This window comes from Globicephala melas, chromosome 19 (genome assembly GCF_963455315.2).
Source record: "Globicephala melas chromosome 19, mGloMel1.2, whole genome shotgun sequence".
NCBI lineage: Eukaryota > Metazoa > Chordata > Mammalia > Artiodactyla > Delphinidae > Globicephala > Globicephala melas.
Window position 1 is genome coordinate 12,587,785 of NC_083332.1, and position 22,512 is coordinate 12,610,296.

General features: G+C 40.1%; 2 protein-coding genes across 9 annotated transcripts in view; one reads left to right on the forward strand and one right to left on the reverse strand.

Annotated features, from left to right (window-relative positions):
• Window positions 1-22,512, forward strand: part of FCGBP (Fc gamma binding protein) — a 142,871-nt gene that overhangs the window by 27,842 nt on the left and 92,517 nt on the right. The window contains exons 4-7 of one of the 2 annotated variants that reach the window (XM_060288453.1): window positions 3,296-3,519; window positions 7,973-8,173; window positions 17,813-18,301; window positions 20,542-20,736. The gene's annotated coding sequence lies outside the window, so the exon portion shown is untranslated. The remainder of the gene's footprint in view (window positions 1-3,295; window positions 3,520-7,972; window positions 8,174-17,812; window positions 18,302-20,541; window positions 20,737-22,512) is intronic. The other variant, XM_060288452.1, reaches the window with a different exon arrangement.
• ZNF546 (zinc finger protein 546) lies at window positions 6,489-18,057 on the reverse strand. Of its 7 annotated transcripts, none has more exons than XM_060288459.1 (7): window positions 17,792-17,887; window positions 17,369-17,463; window positions 17,000-17,231; window positions 13,432-13,518; window positions 11,947-12,073; window positions 10,786-10,881; window positions 6,489-9,905 (listed from the first exon to the last, which is right to left on the reverse strand). In XM_060288459.1, exons 4-7 carry the CDS (start codon window positions 13,438-13,440, stop codon window positions 7,789-7,791), a joined length of 2,349 nt encoding a protein of 782 aa, XP_060144442.1. In that variant the 5' UTR covers window positions 13,441-13,518; window positions 17,000-17,231; window positions 17,369-17,463; window positions 17,792-17,887; the 3' UTR covers window positions 6,489-7,788. The 7 variants fall into 7 exon arrangements, with proteins under 7 accessions (XP_060144442.1, XP_060144443.1, XP_060144445.1 ...); XM_060288460.1 differs by having other exon boundaries at window positions 17,829-17,849; XM_060288462.1 differs by lacking the exons at window positions 17,369-17,463; window positions 17,792-17,887 and adding an exon at window positions 18,040-18,057.

Sequence of the window (22,512 nt, forward strand, 5' to 3'; positions counted from 1 at the left end):
GTAATGTGTATCTTTTAATCCCAAATTCCTAATTTACCAACCCCACCTTTCTCCTTTGGTAACCATAAGTTTGTTTTCTATGTCAGTGAGTCTATTTCTGTTTTGTAAACAAGTTCATTTGTATCATTTTTTAGATTCCACATATAAGTGATATCATATGATATTTGTCTTTCTCTGTCTGACTTACTTCACTTAGTATGACAATCTCTAGGTCCATTCATGTTGCTGCAAATGCAATTATTTCATTCTTTTTTACAGCTGAATAATATTCCATTGTATATATGTACCACATCTTTATCCATTCATCTGTCGATGGACATTTAGTTTTCTTCCATGTCTTGGCTATTGTAAATAGTGCTTCTAGCAGCTATTTTTTATTCTTCTCTTGTCTTTCAGGTCAGGATGTCAGGCTCGCAGTACAGATATGAGTCTGTACTGAAATACAGGCCTGAAATACACTAGGGCTTGTCTATATGTTAAGTCCAACTTCTAGGCTTCATAGTCCATCCATATGCCGATAAATCCTGTTGCAGTTTGACACTGAAATGCAGTTTGAAGTGCAAGACACGTGTGGAAGGGAGAGGGAGGCACGAGGGTTGCGTGGATGGAGAATTTGAACTGTGATGCAGGTACAACATTGACCTTGGTTGACCCCACAAGGGGCTCTGGAGTATAGATAGCCCATTAGAATTGTTCCCTATTTGGCACTAATTCCTGGACCTTATATTTTTTCCCCTTTCACTTTCACTCTCCCACGAGGACTTACACTCTCCCATGAGGACTTAGTGGAGTTTTCCAGAGGTTACATGTATGGTGGTGTCATTACTCTGCCAGCTAATGGAATGTGTGCATAGTTTTTTTTTTTTTTGGTGTGTGTATTATTTTCAATAACAGCTTTATTGAGATATAATTCACATACCATATAATTTGCCTATTTAAAGTACACTATCCAAAAGAAAAAAGTATACCATCCAGTGGTTATTAGTATGTCCTCAAAGGTATGCAACTATCAGCACAATCAATTTTAGAAACTTTTCACCTCCCCCCAAAGAAACCCCACACTCATTAGCAGTTACTCCCTGTTCCCCCGACCCCTAGCCCCTGGCAGTTACTAATCTACTTTCTTCTCTATAGATTTGCTTATTCTGAACATTTCACATAAAGTGGAATCATTCAATATGTGGTCTTTTGTGACTGACTTCTTTTACTTAGCATAATATTTTCAAGGTTCATCCACATTGTAGTCTGTATCAATTCTTCATTCTTTTTTATTGCCAGATAATATTCCATTGTACGGACAGACCACATTATATTTATCTATTCATCAGCTGAGGGGAATTTGGATTGCTTCTACCCCTGAGCTATTATGAATAATGCTGCTGTGATCATTTGTGTACAAGTTTTTATGTGGCCATATGTTTTCATTTCTCTTGAAAAAAAAATATATATGTCTGAGAGGAATTGTTGGGAATTCCTTGAGAGGAATTGTTAACTCTATGTTTAACCTTTTGAAGAACTTCTCAACTATTTTCCAAAGTGGCTGTATCATTTTACATTCCCGCTAGTGGTGTATGAGGATTCTGATTTCTCCACATCTTCGCCAATAACTATTTTCTGTCTGTTTGATTATAGCCATCCTAGTAGGTGTGAAGTGGTACCCACTGTGGGTTTTGTTTGTTTGGTTGGTTTTGGTTTTGGTGGGGTTTTTTTGGCTGCACTGCGCAGCATATGGGATCTTAGTTCCCTGACCAGGGATGGAACCTGTGCCCCCTGCAGTGGAAGTTCAGAGCCTTAACCACTGAACCACCAGGGAATTCCCCTCACTGTGGTTTTGATTTGTATTTCTTTCATGGCTAATATTGAGTACTGTTCTTGTATTTTAAATATTTATCAGTTTTAATTTCTAATATAGTAAATATTGACAGACAGAACTCACATAAATAAAAGTGCATTGGGGTCCTCAATAATTTTTAAGAGTGTAAAGATAGCTTAAAGATTAGGCTATCTAATGGCACAAAGTTTAAGAACGAGGAATTGGGGTTTGGATTTACCAAACCCATTTGGTTCCTGACCGTGGTATCAGATATTGACTCAACCCTGTTTAATAATCTACCCACAAACTTCAGCGGCTTCACCAAACACTTAGCTTCCTGATCACTGGACTGAGGTCAGCTGCAGTGTGTCTGATCTAGAGCGGGCTTCAGTGGGTGACTCTGCACCAGCCCCCATGTTAGCTGGGCTTGGCCCTGAGCTGTTGGTTGGATTCAGGTTTATTCTGTATGTGTTTACTCTGCAGCTCAGGCTGAAGGGGGCATAATTTCCTCAAGAGCTAGAGTGTTTAACATCACTAGAGTGTTTAAACCTTTGTGCGCCTAGGTGTCTGCTAACATTCCTCCCTTGGCCAAAGCTAGTCATGCGGCCATGCCCACCATCAACTGGGAGGGAAACTAAATTCTGCCCACTGCAGAAGTGGGAGGAGCCAATGTATGCTGGTGCCTAATCCCAACCTCAGAGATAGGGGCTCTGCACTCCAGTGTATGCACAGCTGGTTTCCTTTTCCAGTCAGAGAGCTGACTTGCATCCCTCGCAGAGTGTGTCACCGTGTAGGACACCTCCCTGTGCCTGGTCCCTGTCCCTATATACCACATTCCTAGAGCTGGCTGAACCCAAAAGGTCACCTGCTGCCAAAGTTGTAAACTGGGGACCTGCAGGCCCACATTCTGTTTTTAAAAGCCTCACTTACTTGCCACATATCCAAATGGGTTGTTTTCACATGAAATCCCTATTTCTGTCTTAACTTGAGAAATTCTGAAATCTGACCCACATTCTCCCATGGTGACAATCGATTGAGCTGAGTAGTGATCACCAGCCTGACCTTTTCAGGGGTTGCCCCCGTCCCCTTCCCTCCTTATTCCCCTACACTTGCCTTTCTTCATCCATTTACCCTTTCTCTATGTCCTTTGTGAGCATATTAAAAAAAAAAAAGGTAAAATACACATTACATACAATTTTACCAGTTGCCAGCTTAACCACTGTAAAGTGTACAACTCTGTGGCATTAAGTACATTTATAATGTGGTGCAAGCATCACCACTATCTAGTTCTAGAACTTACTCATCACTCCAAATGGAAACCTGGTACCGATTAAGCATCCCTTCCCAATCCTCCTTCCTCCCAGCCCCTGGCAACCACCACTCTGCTTTCTGTCTCTATGGATTATGAACTACTATGAATTTTTTTTTTTTTTCGGTACGCGGACCTCTCACTGTTGTGGCCTCACCCGTTGCGGAGCACAGGCTTCGGACGCGCAGGCTCAGCGGCCATGGCTCACAGGCCCAGCCGCTCCGCGGCATGTGGGATCTTCCCGGACCGGGGCACGAACCCGTGTCCCCTGCATCGGCAGGCGGACTCTCAACCACTGCGCCACCAGGGAAGCCCTCCATATATGTTTTACAATCAACGTAGCACCTTCTACAAAAATGCCTGTTGGGATTTTGATTACCTTCCATTGAATGTACAGGTAAATTTGAGGAGAATTGCCTTTCATACATTTTTGGGTCTTCTCACCCATGATTATGGCATATCTTAGCATTTATTTAGGTATTCTCTAGCTTCTCTCAGCAAAACTGTATAATTTTTAAGCAGTAGTCCTGCATGCATTTTGTTAAACTTATTGCTATGTATTTTATGTTCTCTAAAAATGGAACTTTTCTCTTTTACAATTCATTTTCACTAGTTTGGTATAATATAAAAATTCAATTTGGGGGCATATATTGTCGTTGAAACTATAAATCTTTTCCACAAAGAAAACTCCAGGCTCAGATGGTTTCAATGGCAGTTTGACCCAGAATTTAAGAAAGAAATAATATGAATCTTCCAATATTGCTTTCAGAATATAAAGAACACTTTCCATCTCATTCTATGACATCAACTTAACTGATAATAAAACCTGAAAAAGAGATCATAAGGAAAAAAAATTACAGATCAATATCAATAATAATCATACACACAGAAATCTCCAAAAAACAATCAGAAAATGGAATTCAGCAATATATATATATAAAGGATAATACATCATGACAAAATGGGGCATAAGCTAGGAACACAAGGCTGGTATGACATTCTAAAATTAATCAAAGCGATTCACCACATTAAAGATGGAGGGAAACCAAAAGATCGTGTCAGTAGGTGCTTTTTATGTATTTGACAAAATTCAACACTGTTCACGATAAAGCTCTCAGTAAGTTAGTAATGGAAAAATCTTTCACAATCGGATAAGGATATCTATGAAATGAACAGCTAACATAACACTTTATGATAAAATACTGAATGCTTTTTCCCTAAGGTCAGAAACAAGGTCCATTCTGAGTGCTTCTTCAACACTGTCCTTGCCTGTGCAATAAGGCAATTGAAGGACATAAAAGGAAATGAAAATGAAAAAGGAATTATCTTTATATTGATATGTGTCTTGATTGTGTTTATAGAAAACTCTAATTTATTAAAAAAAATAAACCCTTCTAGAACTAAGTGAATTTATAGCAAGGATATCAAATACATAGTCAATATATAAAAAATTCAACAGGGACTTCCCTGGCAGTCCAGTGATTAAGATGCTGCATTCCACTGCAGGGAGTGCAGGTTTGATCCCTGGTCAGGGAACTAAGATCCCGCGTGCCAATTGGCATGGCCAAAAAATAGAAAACAAAATTCAGCATATTTTAGAGACAAGTTTTTTCTAATTTTTAAAGAACAGTTAATTTGAATTCTAAAATCTTATCAAAGAAAAAGGAAACTATAATACTGCCTCACATATGATTATAGATGGAAAAATTCTAAGTAAGATATTACCAAATGTACTTCAGCAGTATGACAAAAATCACAGTATATGACCAGAATTGTTTAAAATTCAATTTTAAATAAAAACAAATCAGTGCATCAATAAATTTATATCAAGGAACTAATAAAAACAAATCAATACATCAATAAATTTAAGGTGAGAAAACATAAGATTATACCAATAAATAACAAAATGGCCTTGGACAAAATTCAGCAATCACTACCAAACAAAGTAGATATCTTCTGGTCCCCTACAAATATTGAAGGAAATTATTTAGAGGCAACAAAGAGAATTTATCTCCAAATAGAGTGAACATTACGGTAAATGATTAAATGTTGGGAAATTTCCATTAAATTCAGAGAAATTGATGACGGCTATCACCATAATATTCAATTTTGTTCTGAAGAGTCTATCTCAAAAGAAAAGTAAATAAAGTAATAGACATAAAAATTAGAAAATAAATAAAACTTATTATTACACAATGTATAACCTAGAAATCTGTCTCATAAAAATAGAATGAGTGTTCAGTAGATACATAACTAATGCTATATTTAAGGTAGGAGAAAATAATTGCAAATGAATTATCCAGAATGCCATTCCAGTCAATTAGAAAACAAACAAACAACAGAACAATAATAATGGAGAAAGTCAAGAATTGGAAATTCAAAGTAAAGGAATAATGATTGGCCAAGAAACACGTTTGAAAAAATGTGCAACTGAAATTGAAATTTGTGAAAATATTTATTAAAACTTATACCTAACATAAGGCTGTAGGAATACTCAATTTGATAGGAGTCTAAGAGAACAATTTGGCAATATCTAATAGAATTGGAAGTGTATGTGACCTATGATCAATGTAGCAATATCTAACATAACTGAAAGAATATATAACGTATGAGCAGTTCTACTTCCACATGTGTAAAGAAATTCCAGCTCACAGAAACGAACAGTCACAGACAAGGATATTCACTGAAGTATATCTGAAATAGTAAAAAATTGTTAAACACTAAAAAAGAAGAGAAGGTTTAAATATGTCATGGTATGTTCATATAAAAAACTAAACCAAATGGGTTTTTAATTTTGTAGAAAGTATCAGCCCTACATTCAGAGGGCAAGCAACTGACTGCAGAGGAAGAGATGTGAGCAGCAGAGAAATACATCACACATTTCCTTTCTCAACATAGCTAAGCATCTGCCATGGTTATCTGGAGTGTCCATCTTTAGGGTCACTGTTTTTCAGTTATGGCAGCCTTGTCAGTGTGGGTTCACATCCCAAAGAAATTAGGTATTGTGAATGGGACTTCCTTAGTAAAGTTTAAGATACAGTAAGATAAACTAAGTTAAGCAAATTTTCTTTATTGTAGGCCTCTTAAGTCCTTTGCTAGCGTGATAATTAACATTTTTTTCTTGGAAGGGATTTAGTATTTAGAAGTTCATAAGTATCTCTGACCACAGAACATTTTTCAAGTACCATTAAATACTACTGTTCCCAGAAACATTCTTTTAGATATGTTGGGTTAAGGCACTGCTTATCTATCTGTAATATTACAGATATGGTACTGCTGTTACTCTCCTTCGGTGTGAAGTTATATAGTGATTAAGTAGGAGGCAGCCTTTATTCTTAGGAGTTACATGATATATATAGAGAGAGGTGAAATGTTATAATGTCTATATTTATACTTAAATAACACAGCAAAAAATGTCAAAAATTATACAGAAGCAAACCAAATATGACAACGTTTTAACAATCACTGAATCTAGAGAGGGCATACAAGTGTTCCCTGTACTATTATTTTTTTCCAAATGGACAGTGGCCTTTTCATTGTTAGTTTCTCATTTATCATGAATTTGGGGCAGAAAAAGAAGACTGTAACACGTCTGCTTTGTGGATTATAAAAGAAAAAGCTTTACAGATCTCCCTGATTCTTCAAAAGCTTTCTCTCATAATCTCCATATCCATCAACTCTAGAGATTCCTTTCTCACGTTAGTTTTCAGAAATGACTTCTGAATTTTAGAAGTGAAAGTTTATTTTACTAAACTTTATCCATAATTAATTATTAATTTAAGTAAACAAAATGAAAGGTAGTGGACAGTTTTTACAAATTCTTTATATTCACAGGGTCTTCCTCTCACATGAACTTACTAATATCACTAATAATAAAATAATATTTATTGAACAGTCCTCTTCTAAAGGTTTTGTTTTTTATTAACATTTCATCCTTACAAAAGTACTATTAGGTAGGTACTATAATCACCACTTTAAAACTGAGGCACAAAAGAAATTAAGTAAAATAGAATAAAATAAAGCACAGAGGGGAGTAGTGTCTTGCCAATACCACACAGGCAGGGGTGGAATTATGAGAACTATAGTAAAGATTTGCTATGGCTGAAGTCTTTTCCCACATCTGTTACATTAACAGAATTATTTTGTTACAATGCCACATAAAGTGTGGTCCATGTACTGATGCTGGTCCACAGGTTGTTTGCTTCTGGTCTGCAATGATTTAAGGTACAGACACCGAGAGCAAACATTTAGAGACATTTACAGAAAAATGACAGAGCTAATTTATGTCTGTTAAGTCCAATAATAAAAAATTGGGGGTTTTCATTTTGTATGTTTGTTTTTCTTTCAGTTTCATGTATCTGGTAATCCAGTTTCATTGTATCTTGTAAAAGTATTGGTCAACAACAATTTTGAGGGGGGAAGGGGTACCCTTTATCTTGGTTTGAGATGTACTGCAGCAGTATCATTCTCTAAAGTTAACCAAGGCTGGGTGATGCTGTAATTTTTCAACTCTTTAAATCAATATATATAGTATAAAACTACTGCTGTTAAGTTTTGAGCACGAAGCAAAAGGGATTCCTATATGTTCCCTAACAAGTAAAAACTTTCTTAAATCAATTATGAATTCTGTTGTTATAAAAGGCATTTTCTAAAGGCCACTGTATCTTTACATTATGAATGGGGGTTCCTCACTAATATGATTTCTCTGATGTAAAGTGAGTTGATCACTACGAATAAAGGCTTTCCCACATTCTTTACATTTATAGGGTTTCTCACCAGTATGAATTCTGTGATGTCGTGTAAGTTCTGACTTAACACTAAAGGCCTTCCCACATTCTTTACATTTATAGGGTTTCTCGCCAGTATGAATTGTGTGATGTCGAGTAAGTTCTGCTTGAAGACGAAAGGCATCCCCACATTCTTTACACCCATAAGGCTTCTCACCTGTATGAAGTCTAAAATGTTGAGTAAGATGATATCGGCGACTAAAGGTCTTTCCACATTCCTTACATTCATACGGAATCTCACCAGTGTGAATTCTTTGATGTAAGGTAAGTTGATAACTACAAATAAAAGCATCCCCACATTCATTACATATGTAGGGTTTCTCACCAGTGTGGATTCTGTGATGTTGAGTAAGATGATAGTGCCGACTAAAGGTCTTTCCACATTCTTTACATTTGTAGGGTTTCTCACCAGTATGAATTCTGTGATGTTGAGTAAGATGATTGCTACGAATAAAGGCTTTCCCACATTCCTTACATTTATAGGGTTTTTCACCAGTATGAATTCTGTGATGCTGAGTAAGTTCTGTCTGAAAGCGAAAGGCCTTTCCACATTCTTTACATACATAGGGTTTTTCACCAGTATGAATTTTATAATGTTGAGTAAGATTGTAGCGACGACTAAAAATCTTCCCACATTCCTTGCACTCATAGGTATTCTCATTGGTGTGAATTCGCTGGTGTGAAATAAGTTGATTGCTACGAATAAAGGCCTTCCCACATTCCTTACATTCATAGGGCTTTTCACAAGTATGAATTCTGTGATGTTTGGTAAGTTCTGCTTGAAGACGAAAGGCCTTCCCACATTCTTTACATCCATAGGGTTTCTCACCAGTATGAATTCTGTAATGTTGAGTAAGATGATAGCGACTACTGAAGGTTTTCCCACATTCCTTACATTCATAGGGAATCTCACCAGTATGAACCCTCAGATGTAAAGTAAGTTGATAGCCGCAAATAAAGGCCTTCCCACATTCTTTACATTCATAGGGTTTCTCTCCAGTATGAATTCTACAATGCCTAGTAAGTTCTGTTTGGAGACGAAAGGCTTTTCTACATTCTTTACATTCATAGGGTTTCTCACCAGTATGAATTCTATGATGTCGAGTAAGTTCTGCATGAAAACTAAAGGACTTACCACATTCTTTACATACATAGGGTTTGTCACCAGTGTGAATTTTCTGATGTTGAACTAGGTATGAGCCATGACTGAAGGCCTTCCCACAGTCATTACATTTATAGGGTTTTACACCAGTATGAATTTTCTGATGTTGACTAATATGTCGTTGTACCCTAAAGGTCTTTCCACAAATCTTACATTCATAAGGCCTCTCACCAGTATGAATTCTTTGATGTTCAGTGAGCTGATAGTGAAGTCTAAAGGCCTTCCCACATTCTTTACATTCATAAGGTCTCTCCCCAGCATGAATTGTCTGATGTACTCTAAGGTCTCGAACACGACTAAAGGCCTTCCCACATTCATTACACTCATAGGGTTTCACACCAGAATGTATTCTCTGATGTTCAGTAAGATGATAATGAAGCCTAAAGGTCTTTCCACAATTGTTACATTCATAGGGTCTCTCCCCACCATGAATTGTCTGATGTACTCTAAGGTCCCCTACACGACAAAAGGCTTTCCCACATTCCTTACATTTATAGGGTCTCTCACCAGTATGAATTCTCAGATGTTGAATAAGGTATGACTGTTGTCTAAAAGCCTTCTTACATTCCTTACATTCGTATGATTTCTCTCTAGCATGAATTTTCTGATGCAGAAGAAGAGGTATATGTTTTTGGATTATCACTTGACTACCACATCTCATTTGATGTCCTTCTTGTCTCTCAAATTCATGTTTATACTGCAAATCATTTCTGAAAATGGTATCCTCACAGATGTAAGTTTTACTTTTGTCCACTCTCTGCAACTGAAACAGATATATTTCACAAATATCCTTTTCCGGAAATAACTTCTTGGTGACATACTTAGACTCCAAATCTGGAAAAAAAACAAAAAAAAAAAAACAAGAAAAAACCAAGAAGGAAACAAATGCTGTGATGTGATTTTTCTATGTTGGGATAGAATAAGGGATTGCATCTCATAGGCGAAATAAAAGACAAACTAAAAACAATACACATTAGATGAAAAGGTTTAGAGCAGGGGTCTGCAAACTTTTTCTGTAAAGAGCCAGAGAGTAAAAATTTTAGGCTTTGTAGGGTATGTGGTCTTTGTTGCAATTATTCAGCTCTGCTCTTATAGCTCAAAGGCAGCCATAGATAGTATGTAATTCAATAAGTGTAGGTGTACTATATTACCACTTTATTTATGGATACTGAAATTTGAATTTCAAAAATTTTTATGTTTCACAAAATATCCTTCTTCTGATTTTTTTCAACCACTAAAAATGTAAAAACCAGTTTTAGCCTGTGAGCCACACAAAAGCAGATGGTGAACTGTTTGGCCCCTGGGCCTAAGTTTGCTGGATCCTGATTTAGAGAACTCTAAATTGTAATGCAATTTGAAAGAAGGCAAAAGACTTAATGATGTGACTCTAAAAGAGGGTAAAATAAGTGATTAGAGGAACAAGTTAAGTCAGTGGTCCTCCTACTTAGGATGGATGTAGGGGAGTTCCTTACATATACTGCTCTTCAGGCACCGACCCAGACAAGCGGAATCAAAATCTATAGAAACAAGTCCTATATATGGGAGCTCATGTTGAGAGGATTTGAATGTTTTCCCAGATTTCAGGCCTTTTCCCCACAGGCCTTGGGCCTTCGAAAGGAGCTTTCCAAACAACATCTTAGGGCCATGCCTCTCCCCGACCCAAAGGGCTATAACTTGTGACGGCATCCCCCTCGCTTGATTTGTCATCACTGACCTGTGTACCAGCTTCTTGTTCCTTCTCTCATTACCGTCCAGGGCTCTTTCTCTTGCTCCAACAAAGTAATCACGTCTGGCTTAGGAGAGGAACATCCTGCTCACGGAAAAGAAATGCCACATGATTTAGAACAAACAAACAATAAACCTTAAGTTCTAAATGACTTAATTTAGACTTGGTTACATTTATATTAAATTGTAGGTCAAAATAGTATTTGATAAAATGAAAAAAGGCCATTGAAGAATACTGACATTTACATGGACTCATGGTCACAGGACTAAAGAGGCCAGATAGGGGAGGGAAAAGGTTTGCTCTGCTTTTAAAGGCAGTATAGAGAGGGGTTGAGGACACAGACTCTGGAGCCCTGTGGTCTGAGTTCAGATCCTCTGTCACCCACCAGCTGTTAATCCTTCTGTGTATTATGCTTTTATCAATGTCAATGGGCCTAATATTACCTACTTCATAGGGCTCTTGTAAGAATTAAATGAATTAATATATATGTAAGGGCTTGCAAGGATGCCTAACATGTAGTATTATTTTTGTTGTTGTTCTTATTATTTTTTTACATAAAAGAAAAATACTGTTTCCTAAAACACTTCCAAGTTCTTCCTCAGAATTCTTTCAATAGAAAATGCAAAATTCACAGACTAGAATTTTCAAGCACAAAGTAGGTTGAAGAGAATATGTCTTTTCTCTGATGGGATATGTTTGCTTGAATTTTAAATGGATATTGTTAACCCAGTTCACCACTATATAAAATGTAGAGGTTGATCTGATCACAAAAACACAAAACCCTGAGACTAGCTAATCTCTTTTCAAGTGAGTCAGACGTGAACACAGAGCAGCTACAGGAATTCTGAGCATACCCATTATATGACACCTGGCTTCTCTGATAATGTCTTGGGATTCAAATCTAGGACTAATTTAGAAAAACAGGCAATTATAGGAAGGGCCAGAGGGAAGAGAGAAGGTCACTGCAGGATGGAGAAGATGATGCTTAACCAAGTGCCTATTTCCAACCCAATAATGCTCAAACCATTTCTTTCAAAATAGGGGGCAGACATTCAGCTGGTGTCTTAAAACAGAGCTCTGAAATTCAACAATGGAGAAAACTGATATTCCAGAAAACAGATTGTCAGTTATTTGCACAGATATCCTTACCCAATGAGACCAAGTTGCTGTAGTTCTCCAACATCACATCCCTGTACAAGGCCCTCTGAACAGCGTCCAGGCACTCCCATTCCTCCTGGGAGAGGTCTATGGCCACGTCCCTGAATGACAAGGACATCTGAAATGACAGATCCATGTATCATAAACAACGTTTAAAATGTATTTTCAAGATGGAAAACTGCTTTGCAAGAAAGAGGCAATGATATAGCAAGCAGCAAACTGAGGTTCAAGCCCGTGATATGTAGGGAAGAATAAGAAAATCTGTGATTTCTAAAGTGGAGTGCCTATACGCTTTTAAAGAATACAGTAGGTACAAACAGAATGTCCTGTATACCATGGGATGAATGAATGAATAAAATAATCAAAGGTTCCCAATGAAATGAAATCCTATAAATAAGCACACTGCCTATCACGTGCCTGCCGTTTAAGTTCTGAATAAATGTGAGTTCCATTCTCTTTTCCCTTCAAGGAATTTTTTTTTTAAGGAATTAAAAAAAAATGAAGTAATGAATTGTTTTTTCCCAAAAGTACTCTAAAATCTCTATCTTAGAAAATAGGACGCGATTGACATTTGATTTCCTTAAAACTCAGGTTCATCATTATGCAAGAAAATGTCATAAGCATTTTTCCTTGTTATAACAAATGACAAACTCTTCAGTTAATTTATTTACCGGCTGGCTAATCGTCCATCGTGTGAATATATCAGACTAATCCTTCTGTCATATTTAGGCATTTATTTTGGACAAGATGTCTAAGGTCTTCCCCAGTCCCATTAGCCTTTCTTCATTCCCCATAAGGGATCTGGAGGGTCTTCCTACCTGCTCCCACCATCCCTCAGGAGCACTTGTCTTGATCCTGAGCTGGAGGATGCTGATGTAGGATGATCCACAATGACACTGATGTCACTAGAGACCAGCACATCCTCCTCAACCATAAAATTGACTTTTGTCCTGTTATTCATCCCTCTGGGGACCCCCTGGATAGATCCCTGATATCCCCACGTGCAGGCCTCAGTCACACTCCAATCTTGCCCTATAAGTTTCTCAGGGTATGGGATCTCATCACATGCAGAACACCCAACACTAAATTCCATCTTATCAACCTGTAAAACTCAGGTCTGTGGAGTCTAATGGACCATCATGTCTGTGTCATAGAATCATGACTCTAACAAGGGAAGTTCAGATATCTCCCTCAAGCAACTTCATCCATCACTGCTCCATCAGTGCTCCTGAGAGAGACTGGGCACTTGGAGAGGTGATGAATAGGTGAACACAGGTGAGAAAGAAGAGGGGCAAAGAGAGAAGAGGGGCAAAGGAGGAGGCCACTAGGCTGTATGACACCATCCTTCACTGTGATCAGAGCAACTGGGCGCAGCTTCAGCAATCAGGTTGTCTTAGGAAGGAAGTCTCAGGATAATAAAAATGATCCCAGGAATTCAAAACCACGACATCTCAAGGAGGATAAACATGAACTTACATGGGCCATGGTTGTAGAACTGCAAGAACTTGTTCTCCTCTTTGGGCTTCCTCCGCTCGAAAAGCACAGAGTCCAGAGAAGCCAGGACTGGGGGAGGAACAGGAAGCTTTGAGACCAGGTGTGTCTCAAAGAAATCCCCAAATGACTTAAGTTAACATGATCCTGTTTTGCCTTCTTTCTACTTCTACCCCACAGTGCCCCACATACAAATCAGGAGAGATAAGAGGGAGCTTGGATGAAGCCAAACCCTTCCTATACCACAGGGAACCAGCTGCACAAGTGTAGATACAGAGCAGAGGCCTCCTGCATGAAGCCAGACCAGGCACTCTAGCACTCTAGCAGAAGGGTCTCCCAATTTCTGATGACGTTATCTGTAGCTGTTCCATTAGTCTCACTTTGAATCTAACATCATTACAAAAAAAACTGTAAGTTATGAAGTTGTGAGATCCAACATGACAGCCACATATGGCTATTTAAATCAAATCAAAAATTTAAATTAAGTAAAATTAAATAAAATTAAAAGTTCAGTGTCTTCAGTTGCACCAGCCACATTTCATGTGCTCGATAGCTTCATGTGGCTAGTAGCTACCATTTGGAGAATGTAAATACAGAAGATATCCATCACCACAGAAAGTTCTACTGGACAGAGCTGGTATGAATCATACAGCCTAAATTCCATTTTTTACCGTAGAGTTCCTCTGAACTCAGAATAATTTGGTCAAAACCTGACAGAGGTTGCTAGAGATATAATATCTCCTTCCATGAATCCCCAAGGCATGTGACCTGAATTTCTCTAGTGGCTTTATTACCTCCTATCTCATGCTTATTCTGTCTACTCTGATTTTATATTATTTGCTGTATAACAAGAAACTTAAGGGATAGTAACTATGTTTCAGTGCTTGTATTCCTCTAACTACTATCATGAGATTCAGCATACTGTGAGCCCTTATGTCTGTTATTTGACCAAAATTCCATTTTTGGCAGTTTTTCTTAGCACACTAAGATACATGCACAAGATGTTTATCACATAACAACTTAGAGTAACCAACTGTTAGAAAAATAAATAGCTACAGGAGGCAACAGGTTGCATAACTTTGGGTCAGTTATGATGGCAAACTAGGCCTTATTAATGTTGGAGAAAGACATTCATGACGAATTACTGACTGATACAGGCAAATTAAAGAATTATAGGGAATTCCCTGGCGGTCCAGTGGTTGGGACTCTGAGCTTTCACTGCCGAGGGCCCAGGTTCAATCCCTGGTCAGGGAACTAAGATTCCGCAAGCAGCACAACGCGGCCAAAAAACAAAACAAAACAAAAAAGTATGTAAAATGAAGGGAGGGATTATAATGTCATTCATAAATACAGGCTCTGTTGTCAGACTTCCAGAATGTGAGTCCTAGTCTGACAACTACCAACTTTTCAGTTAGTTTATTGATAAACCAGGGATAAGAATAGCACCTACCTCCTAAAGTTATCATGAAGGTTGGGATATTACATAGACACCACTTAATGACATATAATTACTAAATAAAAGTTAGATAGTATTGTTATTAGATAAAATTATTTTCTACTTTCTTTTTTTATAGTAATATTTGAGTCTCATGCCCACTCTTTTCCTGCCGCTACAAAAGAAGAGACACCATTCTTCAACATAAAGCTAAAGTAAAGAACCTAATAAGGTTAATTAAATGGAGAACGTTAATAAGAGGTTCAATCTTACTCTCCTGTCCTATGTAAAGATTTACATGAATATTTATAATTATTACCATCTTATTCTGTTTTCTACTATTATAAATCTGTCTTCTAAAATGTTACTTGCATTAAAAGATACTTGGACTAGAGAGGGTATTGCTATGTCCTGTGAAAGCAACTTTAAAAATCTAAAAAAAGTGTAATCTGAAGCTTATCTTATTTGATAAATTGTGCCATAATGATTACTCTGAATTGATTTATATAACCCTAAAAGGCATAAATCTGGAGATGTAAATACTTGGAAGGTTTGTCAAACTAGAGGGCTTCATTGGCACTTTCCTCTTCTTTCTATATTCATGGAGGTATAAGAAACCTATGGTAGAATTACTTTTTCTAAATAGGAGTTGGGGAGTCTGTGTCCTTTGAATGTTCAATTAGAATAATTTCTGTTCTGTGCACACACACACACACACACACACACACACACAGCTGGAGGGAAAAAAATTTTGCTAAAATAAACCTCCCCAAAAAGAATTTGAAAAAGAATAGATACATGTATATATATAACTGAATCACTTTGCTGTAAACCTGAAACTAACACATTGTTAATCAACTATACTCCAGTGTAAAATAAAAAGTTTAAAAAAAGAAATTATGAGTTTGGGTTCAAAACTTCAATTCTACTAGCTGGGATCTAAATATTTTGGAACTCACTACAATTGGCTAAGGGAGAACTAAGAATGTCATTACCTAAGAAAAGACTTCTAGTAGAATTCTAATAAATCTGGCTCAACAAATCACTCCTCATGGAATTTTTGTTGTTTATTACTACAAGTTTTGTTGTCACTTTGATCTGAATGAGATGTTCCAAAATAAAATTCAAACAGCATAGTATAAAAAAAAAAAACTTCCCAAAGTATTAATAGTGGTGCTGGGGCTATTTAACTTTCTTTTTTATAAGTCCCCCATGTAATATAATTGAATAACTGATTCTTTTTGCAAAAAATGAGCATTAATTCCATAATCTTAAGTATACAATAAATCTATATCCAATTTTAAAATATTTGAAAATTCTTGGAAGCAAATCTGTTTGACATGTGTGGGAATAGTAAGGGAATCAGTGTGACCATTATAATAAAGCCTACCAATTCCTGAACATTCTTCTTCAATACAATGAGAACTTTTTACTGACAAAATTCTCCTCTGAATGGACATGTCAGGTGAGGGGCATCTGCAGACTAAATAAGAAAATTTGGGCGAAGCAGACAGAACAGTGTTTGGTTCTTTTTCTCTTTCTCCACTGAATAATCAACTGAAATATCGCTTTGGATATAACCTTGTAAAATGTCTCTGAATTCCAATAATAGTAAATGACATTCATATAAAATTTAAAATTTGAGTATTATTGTTCATCACAATGAATATTACTTTACTCATATGTACATTTTTTTCTTTTGACAAACTCTTTATAAACATAAATCTCAACCCATTGATTCCTTGGAAGAAATCCTTGACCATGATGATACAGACTTCCACGCTCAGACTTCCATTCACATTCCTGCTCCTAAACACCTTAAAAAACAGACGCCTCTGATCTTGCCTTACTTTTAAACTTAGGTTCTGCAGAAGATCAATGATGTGATTCCACTTAAATATTAATCTCAATAAAACAAAGTTTTAACTTTAGACTCCAGGATATATATTTCTTACTATTATAAAAAGTGAGTGAGAGAGGGCCACCTGCACGGCCCCTCATTCATTGGGAAGGAAGGCCTAGAATAGGCCACTGGACATTTCATGAAAAGAAAAGCAAATGCTTCCATGTACTAAAAACAAAGATTCATTTATGAACAAAGAGGAAGTAGAAACTCACCTGATCTGTACTTTTAGATGTGCAACAACAATTTTCCCCTCCTGCTCAGGATACTTCTTGGGGGAGAAAGGCAGGACTGGGGAAGAAGGAAATCATGAGACCTTCTTCAGGCCTTTCTTAGAGCACAGAGAGACGGAGAAGTTCCCTCCAGGGCCACATCAGCTCCGACCTCACACACATGACCAGATGAGACAGGGAGGCTGGAACCTGTCTCTGAAATCACAGCCGATTCCTAGAATCAGAGATATGGGAAAGCTGTGGTTCTGAAAAATGTAGCAGCACCCACAGCGCCTCCAAGTAGGAACCCCTCCCACCATTTCGAGCCAGGAGTTTGTCTTGGAGACACTTTTAGCTCTAAAAGCCCCATACCAAGCCCAGGACTGTGTCTTCTTGCTTTCTGAGAATCTTCATTCTAGGGTTCAATATTTGACTTCCTCTTGGGAAAGTCCGTACAGACACCCGGGCTGTGAGGGAAGGAAGGGGAAAGCAGCAGGGGCGTGGGTCAGCCACACACACCGCTGAGCCAAGCACCAGTATCAGAATGACAACCGCGCCCACCGACAGGAGGCCCAACTTGGTTCTGGAAAGCGCGCGGGAGCGCGCGCGCGCACACACACACACACACACACACACACACACACACAGCTGTCACAATTAGTCACACAATCCCCCCTCTCTTCTCCTCATTCCAATACAGGCCTGAGGCTGCGGGCACGATGCGCCCTGGGCTCCTCACTCTGGGCTACAGCTCCATCCCTTTCCCTACCCCAGACGAGTCCTGCTCCGCCTCACCTAGCACCAACTTCTCCCCAGGTTTCGACTAACGCACCCGCGGCAGCTGAAACACCCAGTGCGCACGGCTAGAGGCCCTCCAGGTGGAAGTTTACACCACCCCCCTGGGCTTCTGGGAAATGTAGTCCACAGCCGGAAGCCGGTGGGCTGGGCTCTGAGTGCGCAGGCGCAGGCACGCTCGTGACAGAGCGACTCTAGTCCCGGAGCCGGGGACCCGCGCCCTCGCGAGGTAAGCTGAGAGAACTCACAGCGGGGACCTGTCCAGGCTGTGCGAGCCTCGACGGACCTCCAGAGTCTTGACCGCCGAGTGCGTCCGTGGGTGCCGTCCTGAAGCCGAGCACGTGCGAGGCGGATTCTGTCAGATTCTTCCCTCCGGGTAGTCCCCTCGCGTGTTTCACAGGCGTGTGGCCCTTGGTACCCGGCCTCATGAGCGTGTGTCTGTGTGTGCGCACCTGTCTGCACGCGCGCGACGCCGTGAGGGTTGCGGGGCTTCCCCGCCTCTGGCCGAGGGTGAGTTGTGTTTCTGCGTGTGTGTAATTCTTTGGGTGCGAGACGGTGTGTGCCTGCAGCGGCACCTGACAGGAGGGAGGCCACAGAAAGCAGCCTGGAGTGTGATTCGTGACCGAGCAGTGAGGCGAGAGGCGCGGTGGGAGACTGGCTGTGCCGGACTGTGACTGGGGTGGTGTGTGTGTGATGGGGTGGGTGTGCGGGGCGCTGTGTGACCGGGGCGGTTGGCGAGTGCAGCATAGCTGTGTGAACCTGAGTATCTGCGTGTAGAACGTCACGGGTGCCAGTGGCCTCGCGACTGGGTGTGTGTGATCGCGTGCAGCCACAGGCCTATTACAAAAAGGATATGGTGCATCTTCTTGCAGCATCAGCTGTGTATTTCAAGATCTGGACCGAAGATCTGTAATTTATCTGTCAAACAATTTTGCATAGAATCAAATGAATTTTTTCCTAGAGAAAAATGTAAATCATAGTAATTTTTTTTTAAATATGAAAGAATTCTTTCCACTCTTCTGTGCTGTGAGGGGTCTCGTGGCAGATACATTTGAGAATCTTGGGCTGAGGGGATAGCTTTCTGCTTGGAAAGGCAGCGTGCCATAGTATAGCGAGCCCACAATTAGTCAGACGCTAACACATTTTGCTCTTCCTCTTTCTTCCCTTCCCTTTCTGAGCAATTCAGTCCTAAAGCCATCAGATGGGCTCAGAGCAGGGTCTTTGAGCCTGAGCAGGATGAGGAGGGTGTTCATGCAGCTGGTGGCTTGGTGTAGGGTGACAGGGAGCATTCCAAGTGGTGGAATGGCCCAGCATGGGAGTGTCAACCTGAGCAGGATAAGGAGGGCGTCCACACAGGAGGAATGGCCTGTACGGGATTTCAGAGCCTGAACAGGGTGAAAAGGGCATGTGGGTATGGGTACTGCCCAGCATTGGGTGTTGGAGCCCAAATTGGGGTGTTGGAGACATTCATGTCGGTTGGATATAGGAGGTAGCGAGTCTCAGAACCCAAGTAGGGTGAGGAGAGCATCTGTATGGGGAAGGGCGCAACAGGGTGATAGGAGTTTGTTACATGCAGTGGCAGGCGGGGGTGGAGGTGGGGTTCTGATCAAGTAAGTAAATATATTATTGGGTTGGCCAAAAATTTCATTCGGGGTTCTCTGGAAGCTATTACGAACGAACTCTTTGGCCAACCCAATAAGTGCATTGAGAGCAGCCAAGCTTCTCCCTGTCAGCGGGGAACCTCAGTTATGGAAAAGGAGAGAACTAGAATGAACCTTGTGATGGCACGTTGAAACTAGATGCAGTGGTATGAACTCACAATTATATATATGGATCGATATAAAAATAAGCAGGTGCTGGGCCACTGAGGCCACCAGGCTCACTTTTGGGGAGAACCCTGCTCTCCCTTGCAGGACTCTGGGTTCAGCGTCTGCCTGGCCTGACGTGTCCCTGCTTTAGCAGGAGGAATCACCATGCTGAGCGTTCCACTGGAGCCTCCTATCCTATGACATAAGACAGTAAATATACCTTAAGATCCTGAAGAAAAAGCAAAATGTCCAAGTAGTATTTTGGGATAATTTGTGAGGACAAGTAAAAAAAAATGATGTAGTCATTAGGATGTTGAGCACTGTCTTCTTGTGGCTCCTTCTTCTTATGCTCCTTTATCCTCCTCCTCTCCCTTTGAGACTGACATGGAAGACCACGTTTGAGTCATCTAGGTTGGCTTTGGTGTGACCTGTGCCATCATGACATGGCTTCTGGTCTGTGCAGACAGTGGTGACGTTTGTCACGTTGCTGCATTCGTACAGAGTCATTTTTGATCAACAGAGTCCTTTTTAACTACTTAGCAGTACATGCACTGTAGTCTCATCTGAGATATGCTTACTGATGCTGGTCGTACTCAAAGGAAATGTTACTAAAGAATACATGAAACCTGGGGAAATGATTGACATTTGTCCAAACTGGCTGTGTCAATCCAGGGTGCCCTCTCCGTTGCAGTAATTACAGATGTGTTCACAAAATGGATCATCACTGCCTATGGGCAGCTGTGTAGGAATTTCTTTTTCAGTGGAAACCTACAGCCTGGTCCTTGGATGATGGTTACGCAAGTGTTTTATTTATAATAAGTTGTTACATTATACACTTATATTTTGGGCTCCTTTATGTGTATTATTTTTACAATTAAAAACAAATAAACAAAAAGGTTTACATATATTTAAGGGTTTTTTTTTTCCCTCTTGTCTTTGCAGAGCAGAACAGAGAAAAGCGATATGCGTTTCGCTTGGCAGGAAAACACTTGCTTTCAAGACTACACTTCCAAAATGCACGAGTGTCTGGGCTGTTCAGCAAGCCGGCCTTAGTTTTTCCCTCTTAACGCGGTAGCACGTACTTGAGAACAAAAAAAAGCAGCCCCTGACATCCAGGAACTGGCCTGACACTTACAGGTATGCCTCAGTGGTATTGAAAGCTGGCCTGGTGCTCACAGCTGGGCCTGTTATCCTGTTGCACGTGAACAGTCTCACAGAACATCAATATCAAGGTCACTCTGAGACCATAATAATGGTAGGCCATTTCATCATTTTGCCTAAGCACAGACAGCAAGATTGCTGGGCAACCCACAAAATATACCAAATATCCCTTCTCCCAGCTAATGTGAGTGGCTACCACCTCTTACCAGTTACAGCTTTAGCCTCACACTGGTCTGCTGTCATTTCTTAGGTACATGGCTTTGTTCTTTTCCCAATCTCTTTGCCCTTTATCACTGATGTTTAGGATGTTTGTCACTTCAGCAATTTCCTTCCTTTACCGTCCCTCCAAGAGGACTTGTAAAATCCTTTTTTTCACGTGGTTTTGTCACTGTCGTTTTTTAAGTACCTATTTTAAAAGGTCAAATATATATAAAGTATATTAGAAACAAAAAGCATTCCCATGTCACCCTCACCCTGTATTTCCCTGTCTGCTTCCAAGAGGCAAGGACTTCCCATCCTCATTTGTTTCTTTTGAAATTTACTTCCATATATCTAAGTTACATGCTTTTGTAAACTCATCAGTTTTAGATATTAGCTGCTGCTGAATGTGAATGATGAGGACTTTAGGTGTCTTAACAACCCACTTTCCTGTTTCTCTCATGCTGCTTGGTTTCCTCAGAAGGAATCCTTCAATTGCCTGCCCAGGGATCTCACTTAATCTCAATCTCATCTTCTGCACGGCCCAGCTCTCATCCTTGCTCCAGGCACACCAGCCCAGAGACTGCTGGTCCAGCCTTTCCAGAGTAAATCTGAGGTCTTCAGCCAGGCTGGGGAAGGGTCACAGGGCCTGGAGTAACAACAGCTCATTTGTTTCCTGCATAATCAGTGTATCAGTTCTGGTTTTTATACAGCCTTTCAGGTAGTCCTCCTGTTTCCAGGCCTCACCTTCAGAACCTGGCACCTCTGGTTTCTGAAAGGGGAAAATGACTGTTTCTGGGCTTCCCTTGAGTTCAGGTTCAAGTTTCCTCAGGTCTGCTACATCAATCAGCAGGTATCTGCCCCTTTCCAAAATTGCGTTGCTGCCATCTCCTCTCTCTTCCTGTGTCCATGTGAATTTACACCTTACTTTTGTTTTCGTGAGGTGCCAGGAGAGAGGAAGAATTAACTTCTCCGCTCAACATGCCATGCTTATCTAGCAGAATCACCCCCGTCTCTTCAACGACCTGTGATTCCTCAACTATTTTTCCTTATATCTTCTTCCCATCTCACTCCCAAATATATAGTGACATTCATACTTTTGTTCAAGGAACATGAACTGAATGTCTACCATGTGTGGGTGCTGGGACTTGAATTGCGATCAAGCTACAATCCCTGACTACTCTACAAGAGGTTCCTGTCTGGAGGAGGCAAGCACTTGGAGATGTAAGGAGTGCAGAGCACAGCATGTGCACGACGCCAGGGCAGTGTAGGGGAAGGGTTACTTCCCTTTGTGGGGCATCAGAAGACTCCCCAGAGGGAGAGGTGTTTAAACAGATTTCAAGAGAAAGTGGGAATTGGTCCTACCAAACACATCTGTGCCCCAACAAGATGGCATGAAGAGCCAGAGACATTCACAGAACCCAGGCATCCAACCTCCCCCCTCCCCCCTCATCCCTGCTCTGGGGGACCCTAATGGGTGGTCTCTCTGTCCTTGATTCTCCTTCTTACTGTGAAGAAGGCAGGAATTGCCCAAGACTCGAATGGTAAATGTGA

Excerpts from the sequence above, each read along its gene's own strand:
- ZNF546 (XM_030874247.2), bottom strand. The coding sequence starts at position 12,091 with ATGGATCTGTCATTTCAGATGTCCTTGTCATTCAGGGACGTGGCCATA. Across the intron at positions 10,882-11,946 it reads CAGCAACTTGGTCTCATTGG|GATGTTCCTCTCCTAAGCCA; the intron begins GTAAGGATATCT and ends TTCCGTGAGCAG. Across the intron at positions 9,906-10,785 it reads AACAAGAAGCTGGTACACAG|ATTTGGAGTCTAAGTATGTC; the intron begins GTCAGTGATGAC and ends TTTTTTTTCCAG.